At 39.7% G+C, this 23,110-nt stretch overlaps 1 protein-coding gene across 1 annotated transcript in view; it reads right to left on the bottom strand.

Moving 5' to 3' along the window:
* The window catches only part of NIPAL2 (NIPA like domain containing 2), a 142,191-nt gene that overhangs the window by 5,396 nt on the left and 113,685 nt on the right, over nt 1-23,110 (bottom strand). The window contains exons 6-8 of the mRNA XM_036735605.1: nt 17,864-17,960; nt 6,027-6,162; nt 4,036-4,124 (exon numbers count right to left, since the gene is read on the bottom strand). Of these exons, the coding sequence (XP_036591500.1) occupies nt 4,036-4,124; nt 6,027-6,162; nt 17,864-17,960 (322 nt within the window). The remainder of the gene's footprint in view (nt 1-4,035; nt 4,125-6,026; nt 6,163-17,863; nt 17,961-23,110) is intronic.

Raw genomic sequence — 23,110 nt, 5'->3', positions numbered from 1 at the left:
GGTGGGGAACCTACCCTAGACCAAGCCTACTTCATACCAGAACTACTTAATAGCCTGTCCTAGATGCTCTCCCCAAAGATCCACCCTACATATGGCTGCCAGACTAATCTTCCTTAAGTGTTACTTTCATCAAATGACTTCGTTCAAAATCTTTCAATGTAAGTACCTCTGTAACTTGTTGCATTTATGCTCAAAATTCTGCTGTGTGATTTTCTATTGAATGTAAGCTCCTTGAGGGTAGGGATTTTTTTTTTCTATATGTTACCTAGGAAGTACAGTATACAATGCAGGCACTTAATGCTTTCAACTGAACTGAATTAAATTGAACTGCATTTCAATAGAATTTGGTCCCCACCCAATGTTATTTTCCAATAATCTTCAATATGCACCCTTTGATCTAATCAAGCCAGTCTCCTCACTTCTCACGATCACTTCCTCTCTTATGTTGCTCCCCTAACCTGGAATGTCCCCCTTTCCTTCTGTGCATTTGAATACCACCCATTCTTCAAGGCCCATCTCAAGTACCTCTTCCTTTATGATTCCTCTGACTTATCTAGTCCTTAGTTATTTCTGGCTTCCTTGAAGTCCCAACTAAAATCACATCTTTTATAGGAGCCTCTCTCAAGACCTTTAAATTCTCTTTTAATTAATTCCTATTTGTCCTGTATAGCTTGTTTGTACATATCTATTTATTTGCTATCTCCCCACTTAGGGGCAGCTAGGTGGCGAAGGGGATAGAGCTCCAGCCCTGGAGTCAGGAGGACTCAGTTCAAATCTGGACTCAGATACTTACTAGTTGCGTGGCCCTGGGTAAGTTGCTTAATCCTGTTTGCCTCAGTTTCCTCATATGTACAATAAGGTGGAGAAGGAAATAGCAGACCACTCTAGTATCTTTGCCAAGAAAACCCCAAATGGGGTCACGAAGACGTCAGGCACAACAAATATCTCCCCTGTTGGATTTTAAGTTCCTTCAGAGCAGGGACTGGCTTTTTTACTCTTTTAGAAGCTTAATAAGTGTTTACTGATTACCTCACTCTTTTTTGAATGTCTACCAAACTTTTCAGTTATACCACATAATTTAACATTGACTGATATATTTTTTGTATTATTTGTTAATTGTATGTTATACTGTCTGTTAATTTCATGTGTGTCAGTCATTGTCTAAATCAGATGGTAAGTTTTTTTGCAGGCAGGTACCATGTTCAATATTACTTTTATACGTCTCATAGTACCTAACCCACTGCTAAGCATAAAGTAGGAGCTAAATAGAAATTAAATAAAATGTGCCAGAGGGCTGATATGCTTCAGAGGGCAAGTGACTTGCAGCTTCTGGTGAAATTGATACTTTCGGGATGGGAAGCTGGCCAACAGAGTTCACCCTATATCCATTCTAGGGAAGTCATGCTAGTTGCCACTAATCCTAGGAATTTCTAGCTATTAATAACACCTTCCAATTGACTGATATCGTAAAAGCTGCCAAAATGGATATCATTCCACGTTATCCCCCTCCTCAGTAAACTCCAGTGACTCCCTGTTGCCTCCATGATCAAATCTAGAAGCCTCTGTTTAGCATTTAAAGCTCTTTATAACTTGTCCCCTTCCTACATTTTCAGTCTTTATTCCCTTCCATGTACTCTAGGATTCAACAAAATCGGCCTTCTTGCCTTTTCATTGGCCATTCCCTGTGACTGGAAGGTTCTCTCCTGACTCTGCCTCCTGACTTCCCAGGAATCTTTTAAGACTCAGCTCAAATCCCATCTCCTGCAATTCCCCTCCTTTCCCTCCTCACCCTTGCTAGTGCCTTCCCTCTGAGATGACCTTCCACCTAATCTGCATCTATCTTATACTTAAAGAGTTGTTTGAACATTGTCTCCTTTATTAGAACATGAGCTCCTTTAGGGAAAGAATTATGTTCTTTGCTTTTCTTTGTATCTCCAGAATTTAGCAAAGGGCTCAGCACATAGTAAGCAATTAATGAATGCTTGTTGACTGACTGATTGATTTGCTAAGCAGAGATGGTCCAGTCCTGACATGAACATATGTAAGGCTCTTTCCCACTAATGTAAACTAAGCTTTCTATTTGTATTTTCTCTCTAACAAAAAAGTAAAGTTTCTTTTGCACATTAATATTAAGTTTTATAATATACATGTAAACAATGATGGCCTTATTCTTTCTCTTGGAGCTGGATGAAAACTTAGAGGGCTATATATTTATATTTACATATGTATATATGTGTATATATATGCATATATACTCACATTTATACACACACATATATACATACATATACATATACACATACACACACGCACATACATATATGGAGAGAAAGAGAGTGTCCTTTTGGTTATATTCTTTGAGTTTTAAATTCTCAATAAGAACAAAATATATTAGGGGAGGAGGACTGGACCTGTGATTTCACTGGCATAAGGAAGTCCCAGATGAGGAAAATCCCTCTACCAATGTAGGTCAATGCCTTTTCTGCAGTTTAGAGGGTTGCTCAGGGTACTGAGGACTTAAATGACTTTCCCAGCTCCCACCATCAATGTTGTCTTAGAGGTGAGACCTAAACTCAGGTCTACGTCAGTCTAAGGCCAGTGTACCAGTCACTATGTCATGCTAAAGTTAGAAACTTCTGAGACCTTTGTTTTATTTCCTTCATTTAGTATATAGATTCTTCACAAAAATTCTACCATCATGCCTCCTTCTGTTGTGGAGGTGGCCTTGTGTTCTTAATGGTAACAACAGTAATGCAAGCCCTGGGTAAATCTAACCAAACTGAAATGGTTTTGAGCATGGGCCTAGCTGAAAGGCTGTGTGGATGTCTGTTGGCGGAAGACTAGCTTTGATAAATTTGGAGAGGTTTACCATCTGGTTGGCCTTGAGGGGAATAATGTTCTGGCTATAGCAATTCTTGAAGACCATCTATTAAGTTATAGAGGGATTGTGATCAGCATCAATGCAGAGAAGACCCAAACTAATCACAGATTGTTGAAGCATTGGAACCGAAGTACAAAGTTCAACCCTCAGAAGCAGACTATTAATTATTCCTGAGCATAGTTTGTTGGCAAGCCACCCTGGTCTGTCACACTGCAAAAATGATTGCACCTATTCAAAAATGGAGAAATCACAATACACAAAGAACATGCATGAACTTTGCACTGGGAGATGAATCCTCCTGAAACACAGATGTGGCAGGACACCTCTGGACAAAAAAATAGGACAAACTACAATTGTCAAACTTAGAAAAACTACAGCTGAATGAATATACGGTATTTTGGTTTGGACCCAGTTTCTTAACTTTGTATTATTTTTTCTCATATTATTATTTTAGTCATGAAAAACAAACAAATACCCAACACTTTTCAGTCAAGAGCAAAAGAAACTTGTATTTGGAGAAATTATTTAATCATGTTTAATCAAAATCCTCAGCCTGGCATTAGAAGCCCTCACAATCTGGCTCCTACCTACCTTTCCAGGCTTATTTGATGTTTGTTATTCCTTGTCATATACTCTCTCTTCTAGTCAAACTAGCCTGCTAGCTGTTTGTGACATTCCACCTCTTACCTTTGTGCCTTTCCTTAGATCATAGCCCACATCTGGAAGATGCCTCCTCCTCCTCACCTCTGCCTCAAAGAATCCTTAGACTATTGAAGACCATTCATTAAGTCGTGGAGGGATTGTGATCATTAACAATGGAGAGAGGACCCAAGCTGATCACAGACCTTGAAGCATCTTAGGTGCAACGTTCAACCCTCAGACACAGAATATGAATTATCCTAACAACTCAGGGTTCCTTCTTCCCCCACCCCAGTTGTCAGCATCCTTTAACTCTTGAAATTACTTAGCCCTACTTTCTATATACTTAGTAGTGACTTTTCTTTGAACATGGTATATGACCTCCAGGTGAATATAAGGCAGGGGCTGTTCCTCTTTGGTCACTGGATCCTCAATGCCTAACACAGTGTCAAGAGAAATTGGATGAACGAAATAAATGCTTGTTTATATCCAATGTCCATAACCCAGATGCCTACCTGAAATAATGGCACTGGTAGTGAAGAATATGTAATTCAATGGTACAACTGTGGTTGTACTGTAGAGTTGCATGGCTTGGTTCAGAAACCTAGAACAGAAAACAGTTACTGACTCCTAGAGAAGGCACATGCGGTATTAGCGAGACCTTGAAGGAGTCTGTGGAGTTCAGCCATAACTACAAAGGGAAATACACCAACGGAGCATTCCAAACCAGCGGTCACAGCCTATATGCATTTGATGTATGAGATCAGATGTCAGTTTTTATGGTCTGTTTAAACCAACAACAGTAATAATGAAAAGTAATTAATCATGTTCAGAGGCCACGAGAAGTTTCAGTTGGAAGTATTTCAAGCCAGTATCACATCAGGATAGGCAACGGGATCTGTTAGACATCAGATTCTGGGAACAGTCGAACTGCCCAGTGACACGCCTCATGTCAAGATGAAGATGGAGAAGTCAAAGATGTGTCTAGGGTTTCAAAAACAATGATCGGTGCTCCAGCTGTAGAGCACATGTGAATAGCTCAGCCTCCCACTGGCTTCAGCCACTAACGCAAGGTTCAGTTCTTGCTCAGTTTCTGTGGCACTCTGGGAATGGAGATGCCCTCCTTTAAGGTTTCCAAAGGATCAAGACCAGGGAGCGGGGTGGGGTGGGGTGGGGAATAGGGCTGGCACGAAAGGGGCCAGCTTTCTACCCAATACACCAATTTGTCTGTTTCATGACAGAAAACTGATTTTCTGAGAAGAAAGGATGAACAGAACAGAGAATAGCAAAACACAGGCACAGGCTTTCTAGATGTCTGTGCATGTTAGGAATTCTACATACAGTTTAAAAGCTGATTTTTTTTTCTTTTGGTAAGGAAATGAAAAGCAAAACAACAGTGACAAAAGGTTGGGCTTCTCCACAATCCTCCTACGGATGCTCAATAGTCATCTTAGGAGAATATCCTGTGTTTAGAAGGGACATCTATCGAATGAGCAGCTGGGCCAGTGTATGAAGTGGAGCAAGGAAATTCTCTCTCTCTCTCTCTCTCTCTCTCTCTCTCTCTCTCAACATGGCCTGATATTCCCCAGCTGGCATAGGAATTTGCTGATGCTAGACCACTGAGAAGTTATTTTTGTGTGACATTTTTGGGGGAACATAAAACTTCTTTTAAAGACCATATGGCTGATTCAAGGGAGCGTAGCAGGCAGAGGAGTAATCATGCTTTGAAAGAGTGGGGCGGGGGGAATGGATCAAAGGAATCAAGGGAAGGGAAAGAAAAGGGAGGAAGATACGGAGGAGAGGGAGAGAGAGAGAGAGAGCAAGAGAGAGGGAGGGAGGGAGAAAAGAAGAGGGAGGGAGGGGGGAGAGAGAGAGAGAGAGAGAGAGAGAGAGAGAGAGAGAGAGAGAGAGAGAGAGAGAGAGAGAGAAAAGCAAGAGATTTTAAATGTATAGTGCCACCACTACTAGACACCATGCAATAATCACTTAGAGGCTGACAAGCACCAGGTTAGTTCTAGTGGAAGACAAAAGTTCTTAGGAAAGGATTTCCTTCCCAGCCAAATGTCTGGTTTCTTCCATCTCTAGGCAATTAATGAACATGAGCTAAGAGACGAAGGTGAAAGGTTCATGGATTTCCTATTTTTAGAATGAAATCCCTGGATGTAGGCTTACCCCTGTGATTTATTGCTAATGACAATATATGTAACATGGATATTAATTACAAGTAAAGGAGCATCAGGAAAGCATCAAAGTACACTTAACTGGATTATGTAGCACTTTAAAAATCACAAGACATTAAGGTTCTGTTTAGAAAGAGAGAGAAAGACCCCTTATGACTATAAGAGAATGACAAAGCAAGGCAGAATGGCAGGCTGTGTGAGCTCGACAAACACGGAAGGAGGCTGGCTGTACCTCACTTTAATCACCATGCGTAGTCAACACATCAAAACGCAGAGCAACAGAGAGGGATACTGAAAGATTAGGAGGGATGTAGGAGCTGACTTACTTGACCTGAAAAATACAAGATGCCATCATGATGACGAACATGATGTAGAAGATAGGGTAGGTTAGTTGCATTTTACCCTTCATGGAGAGAATGATCATGCTTGAGACTGCCTTCACTGAAATAACAGTCAAGGAGGCTAAAAAAAAAAGAAAAGAAAACAAAGCATTTTGTTACTTACTGGTTAATATCAGTAAACTCAAACTATTGGTATTTTAGGATGATAAACTGGTTAGCTCCATTTACATTTCATTCATTCATTCATTCACTCACTCAACCTGTCCCAAATTGAACTCATTGAATTACCCCCAAACTCTCTCTTCCCAACTTCCCTATTAGCATCTAGGGTACCACCATCCTTCCAATCACCCAAGCTCACAACCCAGGTGCCATCACTAACTCCCCACTCTCTTGAATCTCCCAAAGCCAATCAATTTTCAAGTTCTGTCATTTCTATCTCTGCAACATCTCTTGTAAACATCCCCTTCTCTCTTCTGATGCTGAAACTGCCACCATCTCGGTACAGGTCATCACCCTGTCTGAAGTCTCTCCCCATTCCAATCCATCCTCCACTCAACTGTCAAACTGATCTTCTTAAAGCACAGACATGACCATGTTGCCCCTTCCCCCATTCAAAAAACCCCAGTGGCTACCTATCATCTCCAGGATCAAATATAAAAATCTTCTATTTGGCTTTTAAAGCTCGTCATAATCTGGCTCCTTCCTAACTTTCCAGTTAGCTTATACTCAACTACCATCCACATATGATCAATTGACTTTGGCTTCCTTGCTGTTCCTCACACCTGACACTTTATTTCCCAATTCTGAGTATTTTTCCTGGCTTTCACTCCTCATTTCTCCTCCTGCCTTTCCTGCCTTCCTTCAAGTATTAACTAAAGTTTCACTTTGTAAGAAGCCTTTCCCAAACTTCCTTGATCTTAGTGCTTTTCCTCTGAGACTACGCCCAATTTATCCTACATATATGTACGTAAGTATATGTATACATATATATATACATTTTTTGTGTGTATATATATGTATATGTACACACACACACACACACACACACACACACACCCCTTGTTCCTACTTGTTTGCTAGTTGTCTCTCCCATTACATTGTGAGCTCCTTGAGAGAAGGGATTATTTTCACCATTCTCTGTATCCCCAGAACTTACTTACCACAGTACCTGGCACAGAGTAAGCATCATGTAAATAAATATGCAAATGTAAATAAATGTCAAACAATGTAAATAAATGCATTATTATTATTGTGTGCCAGGCACTGTGCTAAGCACTTTATAAATATTCACTTGCAAGTCACGGCATCATTTTCCTGATGTCATGGTCCTCTGCGAGAATGAAGGACAAACAATGATACATGTTGATCCTTGTAACAACCCCTAGAGGTAGGTGTTATTATTACCCCACTTTACATTTAGAGGAAACTGAGGCAGGTAGCAATTAAGTGACTTGCCCAGACTGGAAGACAGAGAACATAAAGGTGAGCAAAGTGCAACAGTCCTGGAGAGTTAGACTGATGCTTCTGAAGGACTTTAAATGCCAAACAGAGGCAAGGAAGAGCCATGGTCAGACCTGTGCTTTTGGCAGCTATGTGGAGGATGGATGGGAGAGAGAAGAGAACAGAGGTGGGGAGACTTGTCTTGCCTTTCTTTGTATTCTGAATGCTTAGCAAAGTGCATGGCACATAGTGGGCAATGCTTCCTGACTGACTGACCAACTGGGAGGCTATTGCAATCATCCAGGCAAGAGGTGATGAGGGCTTGATCCAGGGTGGTGGTTGTTGAAAGGAGAGAAGGGGACAGATGGAGCGATTTTGTAAAAAATGAATGAATGAATGAATCAATCAACAAGCATTTCTTAAGGACTTCCTATGTTCCTGACACTTTGCTAAGCGCTGGAGATACAAAGAAAAGCAAAGCACAAAACCAGTCCCGGTCCTCAAGGAGCTTACATACAAATAGGGGCAACGGCATGTAAATGAATAGTTAGATACAAGACACAAAGAGAATAGAAGGAAGGTACCTTTAGAAGGGAAGGCTGTAGGGGATGTAGGGACAGGTCAAGGTCTCTTGTATCAGATAGTATTTGAGTCAAGCACAGAAGATGAAGGAGATAGAATAGTGAATATGACTCCAAAGCTGCAAACCTGGGTGACCAGAGGAATGGGATGTCCTCCATAGAAAGTGAGGAAGAGAGAAGGGTTTGGGGTGGGTGGGAGTCGGGGAGGGAGGTGATGAGTTCTATTTCAGGCAGGTTGAGTTTAAGGTGCCTACATGACTATGCCAAAATCATTTTAAAATAATTTGTCTTAGGGCACTAATCAGAGAAAATGGTTAGTGACCTTTGTATTAGAGCTGAGTTGGAGGGATGTTGATGTAACTAATCAGGAATCCAGATGGGGCTGTGTGATTTTTGTGATTTTAAAAAAATTCATGGGCAACATGCTAATTTACCAGCCTTAATGATGAAAGACCAACACTGGGGGGGCGGAGCCAAGATGGCGGCTGGTAAACAGGGACTAGAGTGAGCTCTGTACCCGAGTCCCTCCAAAAACCTATAAAAAATGGCTCTGAACCAATTCTAGAACGGCAGAACCCACATAACAGCAGAGGGAAGCAGGGCTCCAGCCCAGGACAGCCTGGATGGTCTCTGGGTGAGGTCTATTCCACACGGAGCTGGGAGCTGAGAGCTGGGAGCTGGGAACGGAGTGGAGCAGAGCCCAGCCTGAGCGGCGTGGACCATTCAGACCAGAAGCTGGGCGGAGGGGGCCCTAGCGCCCTGAATATGTGAGCTGCGGCAGTTACCAGACCCCTCGACCCACAAACACCAAAGACTGCGGAGAAGGTTAGTGGGAAAAGCTGCGGGAGTGGAAGGAGTTCGCGGGTTCGGCTTCCAGCCCCAGGGGCAGCGGAGGTGGGGCAGCTACAGCTGTTGTTACTTCCGGCTCCAGGCCCACCTGGTGGGAGGAATTAAGTGGTGGATCAGAGCAGGAGTGCAACAGCCTGCTGAAGATCTAAGCCCAGTTCGGGTTGGGGGTTCTTGGGGAAGGAGTAGTGCGGGTCTGACAGAGCTGGCACCTCCCCCCCAAACGTGGAACATAGAACTCGTTAGTCTACAAGCAGTCATACCCCACTGAAAAACTCAAGGGTCAAGTTAGTTGGTTGGGAATATGGCCAGGCAGCAAAAACGCGCCCAGATTCAGTCTCAGACTTTGGATTCTTTCTTTGGTGACAAAGAAGACCAAAACATACAGCCTAAGGAAGACAACAAAGTCATAGAGCCTACAACAAAAGCCTCCAAGAAAAACATGAACTGGCCCCAGGCCATGGAAGAACTCAAAAAGGATTTGGAAAAGCAAGTTAGAGAAGTAGAGGAAAAATTGGGAAGAGAAATGAGAAGGATGCGAGAAAACCATGAAAAACAAGTCAATGACTTGCTAAAGGAGACCCAAAAAATACTGAAAAATACACTGAAGAAAACAACACCTTAAAAAACATACTAACTCAAATGGCAAAAGAGCTCCAAAAAGCCAATGAGGAGAAGAATGCCTTGAAAGGCAGAATTAGCCAAATGGAAAAGGAGGTCCAAAAGACCACTGAAGAAAATACTACTTTAAAAATTAGATTGGAGCAAGTGGAAGCTAGTGACTTTATGAGAAATCAGGATATTATAAAACACAACCAAAGGAATGAAAAAATGGAAGACAATGTGAAATATCTCATTGGAAAAACCACTGACCTGGAAAATAGATCCAGGAGAGATAATTTAAAAATTATTGGACTACCTGAAAGCCATGATCAAAAAAAGAGCCTAGATACCATCTTTCAAGAAATTATCAAGGAGAACTGCCCTGATATTCTAGAGCCACAGGGCAAAATAGAAATTGAAAGAATCCATCAATCGCCTCCTCAAATAGATCCCAAAAAGAAATCTCCTAGGAATATTGTTGCCAAATTCCAGAGCTCCCAGATCAAGGAGAAAATACTGTAAGCAGCCAGAAAGAAACAATTTGAGTATTGTGGAAACCCAATCAGAATAACCCAAGATCTGGCAGCTTCTACATTAAGAGATCGAAGGGCTTGGAATGCGATATTCCGGAGGTCAATGGAGCTAGGATTAAAACCTAGAATCACCTACCCAGCAAAACTGAGTATCATGCTCCAAGGCAAAATATGGATTTTCAATAAAATAGAGGACTTTCAAGCTTTCTCAGTGAAAAGACCAGAACTGAATAGAAAATTTGACTTTCAAACACAAGAATCAAGAGAAGCATGAAAAGGTAATCAAGAAACGGAAATTGCAAGGGACTTACTAAAGTTGAACTGTTTTGTTTACATTCCTACATGGAAAGATGATGTGTATGATTCATGAGACCTCAGTATTAGGATAGTTGAAGGGAATATGCATATATATATATATATATGTGTGTATATATATATGTATATATATATGTTTATGTATATATATGTTTATGTATATATATAAGTGAATGTGTATGTATGTATATATCTATGTGTATATGTATGTATGTGTATGTATGTGTATATATATGTGTTTTATATATGTATATATGTATATATATACATATATATATGTAAAAGAGAGAGAGCAGACACAGAGTGAGTTGAAGATGAAGGGAAGATATCTAAAAGAAATAAAATGAAATTAAGGGATGAGAGCGCAACATACTGAGAGAGGGAGATAGGGAGAGATAGAAAGGGGTGGATTATCTTGCATAAAGGTGGCAAGAGGAAGCAGCTCTGTGGGAGGAGGGGAGAGGGCAGGTGAGGGGGGAATGAGTGAACCTTGCTCCTATCAGATCTGGCCTCAGTTGGGTATCTTACCCCACAGGAAAGAAGAGGGAGGAAGATAAAAGAAAATAAAAGGGGGGGATGATGGAGGGGAGGGCAGATGGGGGTGGAGGTAATCAAAACAAACACTTTGGAAAGGGGACAGGGTCAAGGGAGAAAATTCAATAAAGCGGGATGGGTTGGGAAGGAGCAAAATGTAGTTAGCCTTTCACAACATGAGTATTGTGGAAGGGTTATACATAATGATACACGTGTGGCCTATGTTGAATTGCTTGACTTCCTAACTAGGGAGGGTGGGTGGGAAGGGAAGAGGGGAGAGAATTTGGAACTCAAAGTTTTAAAATCAGATGTTCAAAAACAAAAATTTTTTGCATGCAACTAAAAAATAAGATACACAGGCAATGGGGCGTAGAAATTTATCTTGCCCTACAAGAAAGGAAGGGAAAAGGAGATGAGAGGGGAGGGGGGTGATAGAGGGGAGGGCTGACTGGGGAACAGGGCAACCAGAATATAAGCCATCTTGGAGTGGGGGGGAGGGTAGAAATGGGGAGAATATTTGTAATTGAAACTGTTGTGAAAATCAATGCTGAAAACCAAATATGTTAAATAAATAAATTTAAATTAAAAAAAAAAGAAAGACCAACACTGAGGCTATAATTACAAGAAGATGGGGAAGGAGGAAAACAATAAAAGAAGGGGATAAGAAAAGCAGGGTTGTCCAAGTGAAATTAATGAGCCAATAACCATCAGCCTACACTGAAAAACTAGATAGTGAAACAAATAAAAGACAAGTGGAGAAGACACTGAAAGTCAGCTATATGCTTCTGAATCTGTGAGCTGTCACAGTAAGTTCATATCTGATGGGAAGCTAGAAACCTCTGACTCAAGGGAATGGAAGGAGGGGATTGGGGAGGAAACTAACCATTCTTGCAACAGGCTACCTCCATTCTAGGGATGCCTCCTCCTGTCTAGTACTCTGGCGCTGGCTCTTCTTCTTAAGAACCCCTCAAATCTGCCATTTTCTTTGTTAGACACTTCTAGCCTTAGTTCATTGGTGCCGATCTACTTACCACAGCAGAGGTGGGGAACTAATTAGAGGTAACGGAGAATTTGCCCTTGCCCCCATAAATCTCCTGGTCCTCTTTGATATCGAGGAATAGCCCTCCTATGTGGGATAGTCCAGGTGAGTCAAGAGTGACCAAGAGCATGGCATAAGCTAAGTGCCAGGGCAAGATGGCACCACTCTCTTGGATCGTTGCTCCCCTTCTTCCTCTTGCCAGAACTAAAAGACCAAGGCACCAAAGGCCCAGGCCCATAGAAAGTATCCTTATTTCACACCTGATCCACTAGTAATATACTAATTAATAATAATGATATAGAACTTTAAAGTTTGCAATGCACTTTACTTACGTTATCTCATTTGATCATTACAATAACCCTGTGAGGTAGATGCTATTATTAGCCCCATTTTTATAGAGGAGGAAATGGAAAATGAGACACTAAGTGACTCGTCCATGGTAAATGTCTGAGGCAGGATATAAACTCAGCTCTTCCTGACTTCAAGTCCAACACTTTACCCATGCATCGCCTAGCTGTCTTCCCTATCCTCTCTTCCCTTGCCTGGCTTTCTTCATGTTCTCTTTGATTTTTCAAACTAATCATCTTTTCTTGTTTGAAGTAAAATATGCCTATGATAATTTTTTAAAAGACGTGTTTTTAACATTACTGACTGGTTTGTTCGGAAATAGGACTCCCTATGACCTCCTTAAGAAGGCTGAAGAAGGTTGGAGTTCTGCTCTTGACAACTTCTCTTCACCCCTCATATAGGACGGGACATTCATCTCCACCAAAGAGGAAGAGAAAGTCTCATACCAAGGGGCTTTGGGATAGGGTCAACATGCACGTATATGTATGTATGCATGTATGTATAGTATCTCATTCATATATATGTATATGAATATATACATATGAATATATATACACACATATATGTGTGTGTGTATTTTTATCTCCATCAATGAGGAAAGGGTACTATACCAATGGGTTCTGGGACAGGGTTTAATACCAGTGGACTTTGAGATAGGGTTTACACTCATACATACACACATACATACATGTATACATGCATATATCATATATATAGGATAAGGTTTACATTCATACACATACATGTACCTATGTATATAGGTGTGTGTGAATGTAGACCTGATCTTATATATATGCATGTGTATATATATATATATATATATATATATACACACACACTCATACATTTCTTACTTCATATGTAAATACACATCTTGTTCTATGTATCTTGTTTCATTCATACAGTTCATACATAAAAGGCCACACACACTCACCCTTCATTTGTACATAGTTGTTTACATGTTACCTTTCCAACAGACTATCAGCTTGTTGGGAGTCTTTTATTTTTCTTTGTATCCCCAGACCTCAGAGCCATTTCAAATGTCTAAATTATGCTTTAAACCAGCACTTAGCACAGTGCCTGGCACATAGTAGGTTCTTAATAAATGCTTATTGACTAAGCTCCTCAAAAGCAGCTGCAACAGATTGTTATCTGTTCTGTTGGTAAATGCCAGGATGTTATTGTGAAAATATCACTAGAAAACCACGGCTAAATGAAACTGGCCCATTCCAGGCATCTAAACAAGTAAATCTCTGTGCTAGCTCAATGATGGCCCTCAGTATTCCGTGCCAACAAGAGAAAGGCCTCTCTCCCTGGGAACAAATATTTCATAAGTTCCAAACATTAATGGAGATGAGAAAGAAATGACTCGTCAAGCATGACAAATCTTATATCAATATTTAATATTAAAGTGAGGGAGCTCTTCCTGCTACAGCATGTCACTGAAGGAAGTCAGAAGGTCTTTTTTTTTTCTTTTTGATCTTAGGCTCTGAGAAGTTCCTGTGGGAAATAATTGGACCCGATGACAATTTGGCCCTCACCCACAGCGAGTTAAAAAAATAATCATTTTTTATTGGGATTTGAACTTTTAATTATAAATCAAAGGGACTGGGGAGAAGAAATACTGCCTTCATAGTAGTTTTTGGCTGAGATAGAAACCAGGCTTGCATCCATTCCACAGTGTACCAGTTTTACTTCTTTTATGCTTCAGAAAAGATAATTATTTCTCACTTTACATGAAAAGGGAGCATGGGGAGAAGAACTTTGTACTGCCCACTCAGAATAGCTGTACATTTCCTTTCTCAAATCAGTTTTTCTAACCCATTCTACCTAAATGGGCACAGTGATCCATATATGAATTAGGTCATTTCTCTGAAAGATAAATCCTTTTGCATAAGGGAGAAATTATAGCATTTTGTTTTAGTGACTTCCAGATTGGGCTTTTTCTCTCCTTTATTAGGGTCAGAGATTTAGGGCTGGAAGGGACCATCTAGCGTTAATGGTCATTCAGTTCAACCCCCTCATTTTACAGATGGGGAACTTAAGCCCAGAAAGATGTTGATTTGCCCAGGGTCACACAGTTAATAAGTGTCCAAGGCAAGAAATCTCATGGAATCAAAGTTATCTTTTCTCTTCAATAATTGTCTCCATTCTTTGTTTGGCTAAAAATTCATCCCCTCTCCAGAGCTGTGAAAGATATATGATATGCTTCTCTCTCTCTTTTTTATGGTATGATCTTTAATATTCAAGTCACGTTTCCATTTTGAATTTATTGCAGAATATGTTGTAAGATGTTTGTCTGGGCCTATATTCTGCCAGAATGCTTTCCAGTTTTCCTAGTAGTTTCTATCAAATAAGAAGTTCTTTCCTAGGTAATTTATGTTTTTAGGTTTATCAAACATTAGAGTTATTGAGTTCAATTATTTCAGATTCTTCCATGTCTTGTCTGCACCGCTGATCTACTTTCCTTTCTTTTTTTAAACTAGTACCAAATGGTTTTGATGATTGCTGCTTTATAATATATTTGAGGTCTGGAAGTGCAATCCCTCCTACATTCCTACCTTTTTTCATGATTTCTCTTGATATGCTAGGTCTTTTGTTCTTCCAATCATTAACCATTATCTCCCTCTTACTTTCTGTAATTTTAGCAACTGAGCTGGTAGGGAGGAGAACCAATTCTTCCCCACTCTTAGGAGAATGTAAACTCCTTATGGCAAACATGGTTTCATTTTTGTCTTTGTAATCCTAGCATCTAACATAGTACCCTGTGTGTGGCAAGTTTTTAATAAACATTTGTTGAATTTTTCTCACTAATCCTTGACAGTGGCAATCATAGTTTTATGCAGCCTTATTTTCCCCTCCCTGAGCTGCAGTAGAACACATTCCCCCCACGCTCCAAACCCCTCCAATTAACTCATAACCGTTTTTGGCATTAGGCCTGCCATATTTGTCTCTGCCTTTAGGGCTTCAAAACAATTTGGCATAAAAAAGCTGTTTTAGATACTATTCTCACTTGCCAGTGACTTTACTCCATCTCATTAGATTTAGAGTATTTGAGTTAATGAGAAGGCTATCTTTTGTTGGTCTTTCCAGAATTTTGATCAGATGAAAAAGCACCTGTTTCTCATTCTCTGTACCCACCCTCGCCTTATCTTAAAGCAGAATAATGGTTATCATACTTCACCCAACTAACAATAAATAATAATGATTGCTAGTATTTAAATAGTGCTTGAAAAGCACTTTATAAATGTTATCTTATTTGATACTTACAACAATCCTGGGAAGTAGGTGCTATTATTATCATCACCATTTTACAGTTGAGGAAACTGAGGCAGACAGAAGTTAAGTGAGCGGTCCAAGGTCACACAGATATGGCGTGGCTGAAGTTGGGTTTGAACTCAGGTCTATCCTGATTCAAGGTCCAACACTCTAACCATTTTGCCACCAATCAGGCTTCTCATCTTTGGAGTTTTTTCTTTTGGGAAGGAAATTGTTCTAAATTTCTCCCTCTTCCTCCTGATCACTAGCTTAGCTGGGTGTAGTGCTGAATAAACTTCCACTCAATTGTTTCCATAGCAACCAACACAAATAGGAGACAATAACTGGGCTCTTGATTTGAACGGCTGCTATCTATCTGTTCAAGGTCCCAATAGAAGGCTTGTTGTTATTGAGTTGTTTTTAAGTCGTGTCTGATTCTCCCCATTTGGGGTTTTCTTGGCAAAGATACTGGAGTGGTTTTCCATTTCCTTCTCCAGTTTATTTTACAGATGAGGAAACTGAGGCAAACAGGGTCAAGTGACTTTCCCAGGGTCACACAGCTAGTGTCTGAGGCTAGATTTGAACTCAGGAAGTTTTCCTGATTCCAAGCCCAGTGCTCTATCCAATGCACTATCAAGCTGCCGTGTCTGGTTTCTTCCTTTTTGCCAATTTGATGTTAGGTAGATTTTGCTTTGTTCCAGCCCCCCCACCCCATTAATCAGTGCTTGTTAGCTTTTTCTCAAAACATTTTTTTATTCATGCCTTTTGTTTTTATATCCCTGTCATTTTTGGAGATACCACTTACCCCACTGCTCTAATCCCCTCAAAAGCGAACCTTTCCCTTGTAACAAAGAAAAACGGTTAAATGGAAACATTGAGTACAGAGACCATGTCTGACAATACACGAACCATTCTGCCTTTGGGGTGTTCCACCACTCTTCTGAGAGGAAGGAGGCATGTTTAGCTTGGCTTTCTTTTACTGACATTTTCGTTGTTGGAATGATTAAAAAAAAACTACACCATCTATTAAGCTCTTATGTAGCTATCGTTGCTGTTGAGTCATTTCAGTCATGTCTGACTCTTTGTGACCCCATTTGGGGTTTTCTTGTCAAAGATATTAGAGTGGGTTTGCTATTTCTTTCTCCAGCTCATTTTACAACTGAGGAAACTGAAGCAAACAGGGTTAAGCAACTCACCCAGGGTCATATAACTATTAAGTATCTGAGGCCACATTTGAACTCAGGTCCTCCTGACTCTAGGGCCAGAGCTCTATCCACTGTGCCACATAGCTGCCCTCTTATATGACAGGCAATGCTAAATGGTGGGAATTTGGATACAGAAAGTGAAACATCTACTTCCTTTAAGGAGCCTACATTTTAACAAGGGGGTTATAACACTTGAAGGGAAGAAGAGGTGGTGGGGGAAGGAAGGGAATGGGAAAGAAACAGGCATTTATTAAGTATCTACTCAGGGTTAGGCACTGTGCTAAGCATTTTATGCATAGGGATGGAATCCCTATGTATATTGTTTTGGTTCTGCTTGTCTCATTCTGTATCAGTTCTTGTCAATCTCTCCATGTTTCTCTGAATTATTCATGTTCATTATTTCTTACTCTCACAATACTATTGCATTACATTCGTATGCTGCAGTTTGTTCTGTTATACTTTCATTCAATTATGAACATTTATTAAGTGCCTGCTATGTGACAGATACTGTGATATGCACCAGTGATACAAATATAAAGAATGAAGCAATCCCTAATTTAAAAGAGCTTCCAGTTAATGGATACTTTTTTTAAAAACAATTTTTTCCTACCACAAAAAGTGCTGCTATGAATATTTTAGTATATGGGACCTTTATTTCTCTTTGACTTTCTTGTTGATCACTAGTGGGATTATCAGGTTCCTTCTACAATTCCAAACTGTTTTCCAGAATGGTTGGACCAATTCATAGCTCCTTCCACATTGTAGGTAACTGGTTTTTTTTTGCCATGTACAGTTTTAAATATGCTATTTGCTATTAAGAAGATATGGTATCTTTTAAAATAGATAGAGTGCTCCAAAAAAAGCAAAAAGATCATGAATTACCCAAATACAATCAGAAATAACATACAAGGAGAAATACTATAATCTTTTTTTAAAATGTAATCTGTTACAGTGGTAGGCAAACTTTTAACAGTAAAGAGATGGAATGTTTGAAACATTGTAGTATGGCTGAGAATTTTCCTTAAGGTATATTCTACCAACACATCAATAAAACCTAGTATGCTGCTTCATAGAATAGTTGGAAGACAGAATAAGAAAATGAATGAAAAATTCTTACCCAGAAGTGCCACAAGTGTCAACAAAATGACAATGTGTTTCATATCCTTTCTTTTATAGAAATATAGCAGGATGCAGAATATTAATATTTCTAAGATCTGGAAATGAAAGGGAAAGGTTATGCCATTCAAGAGTAGAATGTGTGTTTCACCCAAAGTCTTTGAAATGTCACATCTCTCTTTTTGGGCTGTGTAACACTTGTCATCTTCCCCTACTTCAGTCCAAAGTGGAAGTGATTGATTTATTGACGATCTTTTGAACAAAATAAAATAACTTGATCCCCAATAAACTTAATTATTCAATAACTATTACTATACATTTTCTCACCTTTGTGAAATGTTTCTTTCTTCATTTGTATATTTTTTACTTTAACCCCCCCCACCCATTTGTAGGTCTTTAAAATTGAAAACTACTTTCATTGTTTGGGGGGCAGGAGGAAAGAGATGCTGTTAACCTTGGGGAAAAATCATCAACCTTAAGGCATGTTGGATAGAGTGATCAGGGTTTACATGCTTAAAAAAAATAGAACTCTAAGGGATCTCCATCCTAGGATTTTACAGCTCCCAGTAGGAAGTAACCTTACATATCATCTAATCCAGAGATTCTTAACCTTTTTTGCATCACGGACTCCTTTTGGCAGTCTAGTGAAGCCTATAGGTCCTTTCTCAGAATACCATTTTTAAATAATTGAAAGAAATGCTAAATTTCACTTAGAGGTTAATGAAAATAAAGGTGTGAATTTTTTCCTATTCATGAAATCTATGACCTCAGGTTAAGAATCTCTGATCTAGTCCAACCGTCTTATTTTACAAATAAGAAATGGAAGCCCAGAAAGGTCTCACAAGTCACTTGCCCAAAGAGCAGTGCAAGTATTTGAACCTAGGTCTTTTGACTCCAAATCTAGCCCTCTGTATACAAGATATCTAAACCATCTAGTAGAAATGATCATTTTTTTTAGTTTAAAAAAATATTGAAGGATAAGCACTTGAAACCTGCAATGTTTTTTGAACCCTAGTATTGTTCTTTTTCTTAGGTTCAACCTAAATCGTTCTGGTTTAATTCATTTCTTTCCTTTTGCTTGGTTATTCATGAGGATGGAAAACAATAGGTCAATCTTTCTCCTTCAAAACCTTTTATATGAGTTTGGGATGTTGAAGACAGCAATTAAATTATGTTTGAACCTTCCTTTCTCCCAACCAAATGATCCCAACTCTTAACTTTTCCTTAGAGGGCTTACTCTGTAATCCTTTAATTTAATGTAATGAGCAGTGCTGCAGGAAACCATCAGTTAACCTCCTACCTCTTTGCCTTTTAGCTCATGCTGTCATGAAAACATTAGGTGTCCCCATCTCCCTATAGCTCATCAATCTTTAATACAGAACTCCTTTTAACTTGTGTCCTCATTTTCCATAATATACTGGCTTTCCACTTCTCCAACACTGAAGATGCAAACAAGCATCACACAGACACCAGCCCCACAGGACAGCCGCAGACATCAGTCATGCACCATTGCATACGGTTCTGAGACCAACTCTCTTTACAACTTCACTCGGGGGTGACAGATGAGTGAATCTGAATCTGGCATGCAAATTAGTGAGTCCTTCCTGTGATGGACTTTTTTTCTTTTTCTTTCTGGAGGGTAGTTGTTATCAACTCTCCATATATCACTTGTCCTGCTGTGTCCCCACTGTGGTTTCATATAAATAAAACATGAATTCCTATGGTTCGAAGAATTATTCAAGTTGCCTGTGAGTATTGGAACTTGGTTAGACACTGCCTTATAAGACATGAGGTCATATAGCTTTCAGCAAAAAGGTTTCTGGAAGCAGCTGACTCTAGGCATGACTAATGATGCCAGTGGGTCTCCCCCACAATTCTCATTGCTAAGAATAAGATTATTTTTCTTTAAAAATGTCAATATCTGGCATGTTTGTAGACAGTAGGGAAGGAGTCAGTAGACAGAGATAGACTGAAAATAACTGATAGAGGGCCAATGACAGAGGGAGCAATCTGTTGAAAGATTTGAGGTACAATAGGATCACTTGTGCAGGTAGATGGGTTAGCCTTGGTAAGGAGTAAGGACATTTTATTATGAGAACAGGGGTGGAAGAAGAGTTGGTGGCAGAAAGTATATGAATGATATGAGATGAGAACGAGGGGAGAAGAGGGAGCTCATGGTGAATGGCCTCAATTTTTTCTATACAATGCGAAGCAAAGTTCTCTGATGAGGATGGGGGTGAGGGACTCATGAGAGGTTTGAGGAGTAATAAAAAGGTTTGGAAGAGCTGCTGTGGAAAGTGGGATTGTGAGTTGACGAGGGCAGTATAGCAGGATTGCCTATAAGCAGTGAGGACCTAATTGAGGTTGTCTAACATAAGTCTGTGGATACATAAATTAAAATAAAAAAGTCAATATCAAAGAGGCACTGGATTCTGTAGTTTCTAAGGACAGAATTTTTTAAAAAACTTTGTGTGATGGATTGCTGTGGTCCATCTAAGAAATCTAAAAGGAAAACCAGTAATTATAACAACTGTAATCAACATTTACTAAGTGTCTATTGTAAGGAGCTGAGGAAGGTGCTAGGAAGGTAAGATTAGATGTCACATACCCTGCTCTTCAGTGAGCCTATGCTCACAGATTCTATTTCTTCCCAAAGTCTTTGATGATGCTATATTTTGATGCAGTTTCCTGGTCTAATGGACATATAGAATGTATAATCTCTTCCTAAAGTCCAAATCTGGACCATAGTCCACCTTTTAGCAGTTCCTACTCTAAAGTGAGACTTCTAGTCTTTCTACTACCCTTCACATATTCTATGTTGCATCAAGTTGGGCTAGTCACCACTGCCTGTAGACATACTGTGCTTTCCCCTTCCTCTCTGCCTTTGCTCAAATTGTTCCTTGAAATGTTCTCCCTCTGCTCCTATTGACTATTGAAATCTCTCTCTCTCTCGCTCTCTCTCTCTCTCTCTTTCTCTCTCTCTCTCTCTCATTCTCTCTCCCTTGTCTCTCCTTCCCTCCTCCTGTCTCCAGTTCCCTCTTTCTTTCTGTGTCTTGGTCTGTCTTTCACTCTTTCTTCCTCCCCTCCTCTTTTATATATATGTGTATGTATATATACATACACACAGTGAAGCCTAGCAAAATATCTCCATTCGAACGACAAGAAGCACAAATGTTTAAGTTTATATGTATATATATATATATATGTATATAATGTGTGTGTGTATATATACATATGTGTATATATCTCTATATCTCTATCTATCTATCTACGAAAGGAGTTTAGATGAAAAAGAGTGATAAGACACTGAGGCCGCTGAGAAATTAGCTGTCTTAACATCAACCCATGTTAGAATGTTTGAGTTCCTATGAATACTATACAAACTCTCCAACTTGGCATTTAAGGCTCCTCACAGCCTAGCTCCAACATACCTTTCCAGGATTATGGTACATATCTCCCTTTTATACACTCTGTGTTCCAGTCAAATTAGACGACTTGCTGCTCCTCGAAACTGGCATTCCATCTCCTGTCTATTATTATTGTTATTATTTATGCAATCTATATTCCAAGCTAGAATACTTGCTATTTCTAGAAACTGGCATTTCATCTCCTGTCTATTATTATTATGTTATTAGCTATTATTATTTATACATTCTATATTCTAAACTAAAATATATGTTCTTTCTAGAAACTGGCATTCCATCTCCTATCTATTATTAGAATTGTTATTATTTTTAGCTATCATTATTATTCTTTGCAAACTTGATATTCCAGTCAAATAGCACACTTGCTGTTCTTTGAATTTGGAGTGCCATATCCTGCCTCTATGTCTTTGCCTAGGCTGTGCTCCTTACCTGGAATGCATTCTGTCCTCACCTTTGCTTCTTAGAATACTTAGCTTGATGGCTGTTCAGATTTATTTGCCACCTCTTAAGGGACTTTTCTGGTTGCCTTAGTTGTTGGTGATCTCCTTCTCTTCAAATTATCTTCTACTCCCTTCTCAGTCCCCCATGTAAATTCCCTGAATTAGGCAGACAGTTTTTCTTTCCCTTCTTTCTTTCCTTCCTTCCTTCCTTCCTCCCTCCCTCCCTCCCTCCCTCTGTCCTTCCCTCCCTCCCTGTAATGGCAAGCAAAGTGGGACTGTTTGCTGTTTCTTCTTTTGAAGCGCTTCTCAGCACTAAGGCAATCAAATGCCTTTGATTGAGCCTGGCCTTTGTTTGAATCAAGAGTCTTTGATTGAATCAAAAGTCTTTGATGACCTGCTTAAGTCACAAGAAAGCCTAAGTCACATGAGTTTGAGTCACATGGTTGTGACACCCTCTGTGGGCTGACCCTGAAGAAGTATATATATACTCTGAGGTTAGCATTTTGCTTTGGGGGCTCACTCATTGGAAGAGTGCTCATGTAGTTTGGCCAGAAGAGACTCTGGGTAGCCATTAAGGAGCCCTCCAGCTTTGAAAACCCAGATGTTGGTGTTTCTCTCTCTGGTAACTATGTATCTATTGGTTAGATGGTTAGAAGCCCTGTCTTCTAATTTGTGTTATTTGCTCTGTTTATATAATTTCTACTTGTAATTTCTGTTTGTGCTTTCTCTGAAGTTCAGGGTGTTGACTTCTTCCCCTGAACTAAGTGAATGATATATATATATATATGTTTAATTAAAGTGAGATTGTAAACTCCTTAAAGTTGCTTTCCTTAGAAAAGTAAACCAAAGAAACCGTGCTGGCAGCCCTCCTGTGTGCTGGTGTTACTGGCCTTACACTTCCACAGTAGCTGCTAGTAACCTTGTTGTTATACTCCCTCCTACCCTCCCCTTTGTTTTTGCAGTACTTATTTTGGCCTTATGTACTTTGCACCTGGCACAGTGCTTTGTGCTTATTAGGTGCTTACTTTCTGTTGAATGAATATGAATTCAGTCTGAAAACAAAGCAGGTGCCCATAACATTCTTTTGCAGAAAGAAAAAAGAAAAGCAATTTTTTGTGAACTTTAAAAATAGCAGTTTGTTAGATTCAGATGCCATTAGTCAACTGAAAAACAACAAAAATAGCCATTTACTTTACATGTCCCAAGCTGGACTTCTTCCCCTGAGTTTCCTATTCCTATTCCAAGGGCAATACTATTGACTCAATGTTCTTGGTTCAAAACCTTGGAATTATCTATGAGTCTTTGCTTTCCCTCATCACTTTTATTTAAGAGACCACATGCAGATTTAGAGTTGGAAGAGACCTTAGAAGTCATTTAGTCCAG

The sequence above is a fragment of the Trichosurus vulpecula genome, chromosome 1, assembly GCF_011100635.1.
Source record: "Trichosurus vulpecula isolate mTriVul1 chromosome 1, mTriVul1.pri, whole genome shotgun sequence".
Taxonomy (NCBI): Eukaryota; Metazoa; Chordata; class Mammalia; order Diprotodontia; family Phalangeridae; genus Trichosurus; species Trichosurus vulpecula.
Note: the sequence above shows the minus strand (reverse complement) of the source record. Positions and strands in the feature narration are given on the sequence as shown.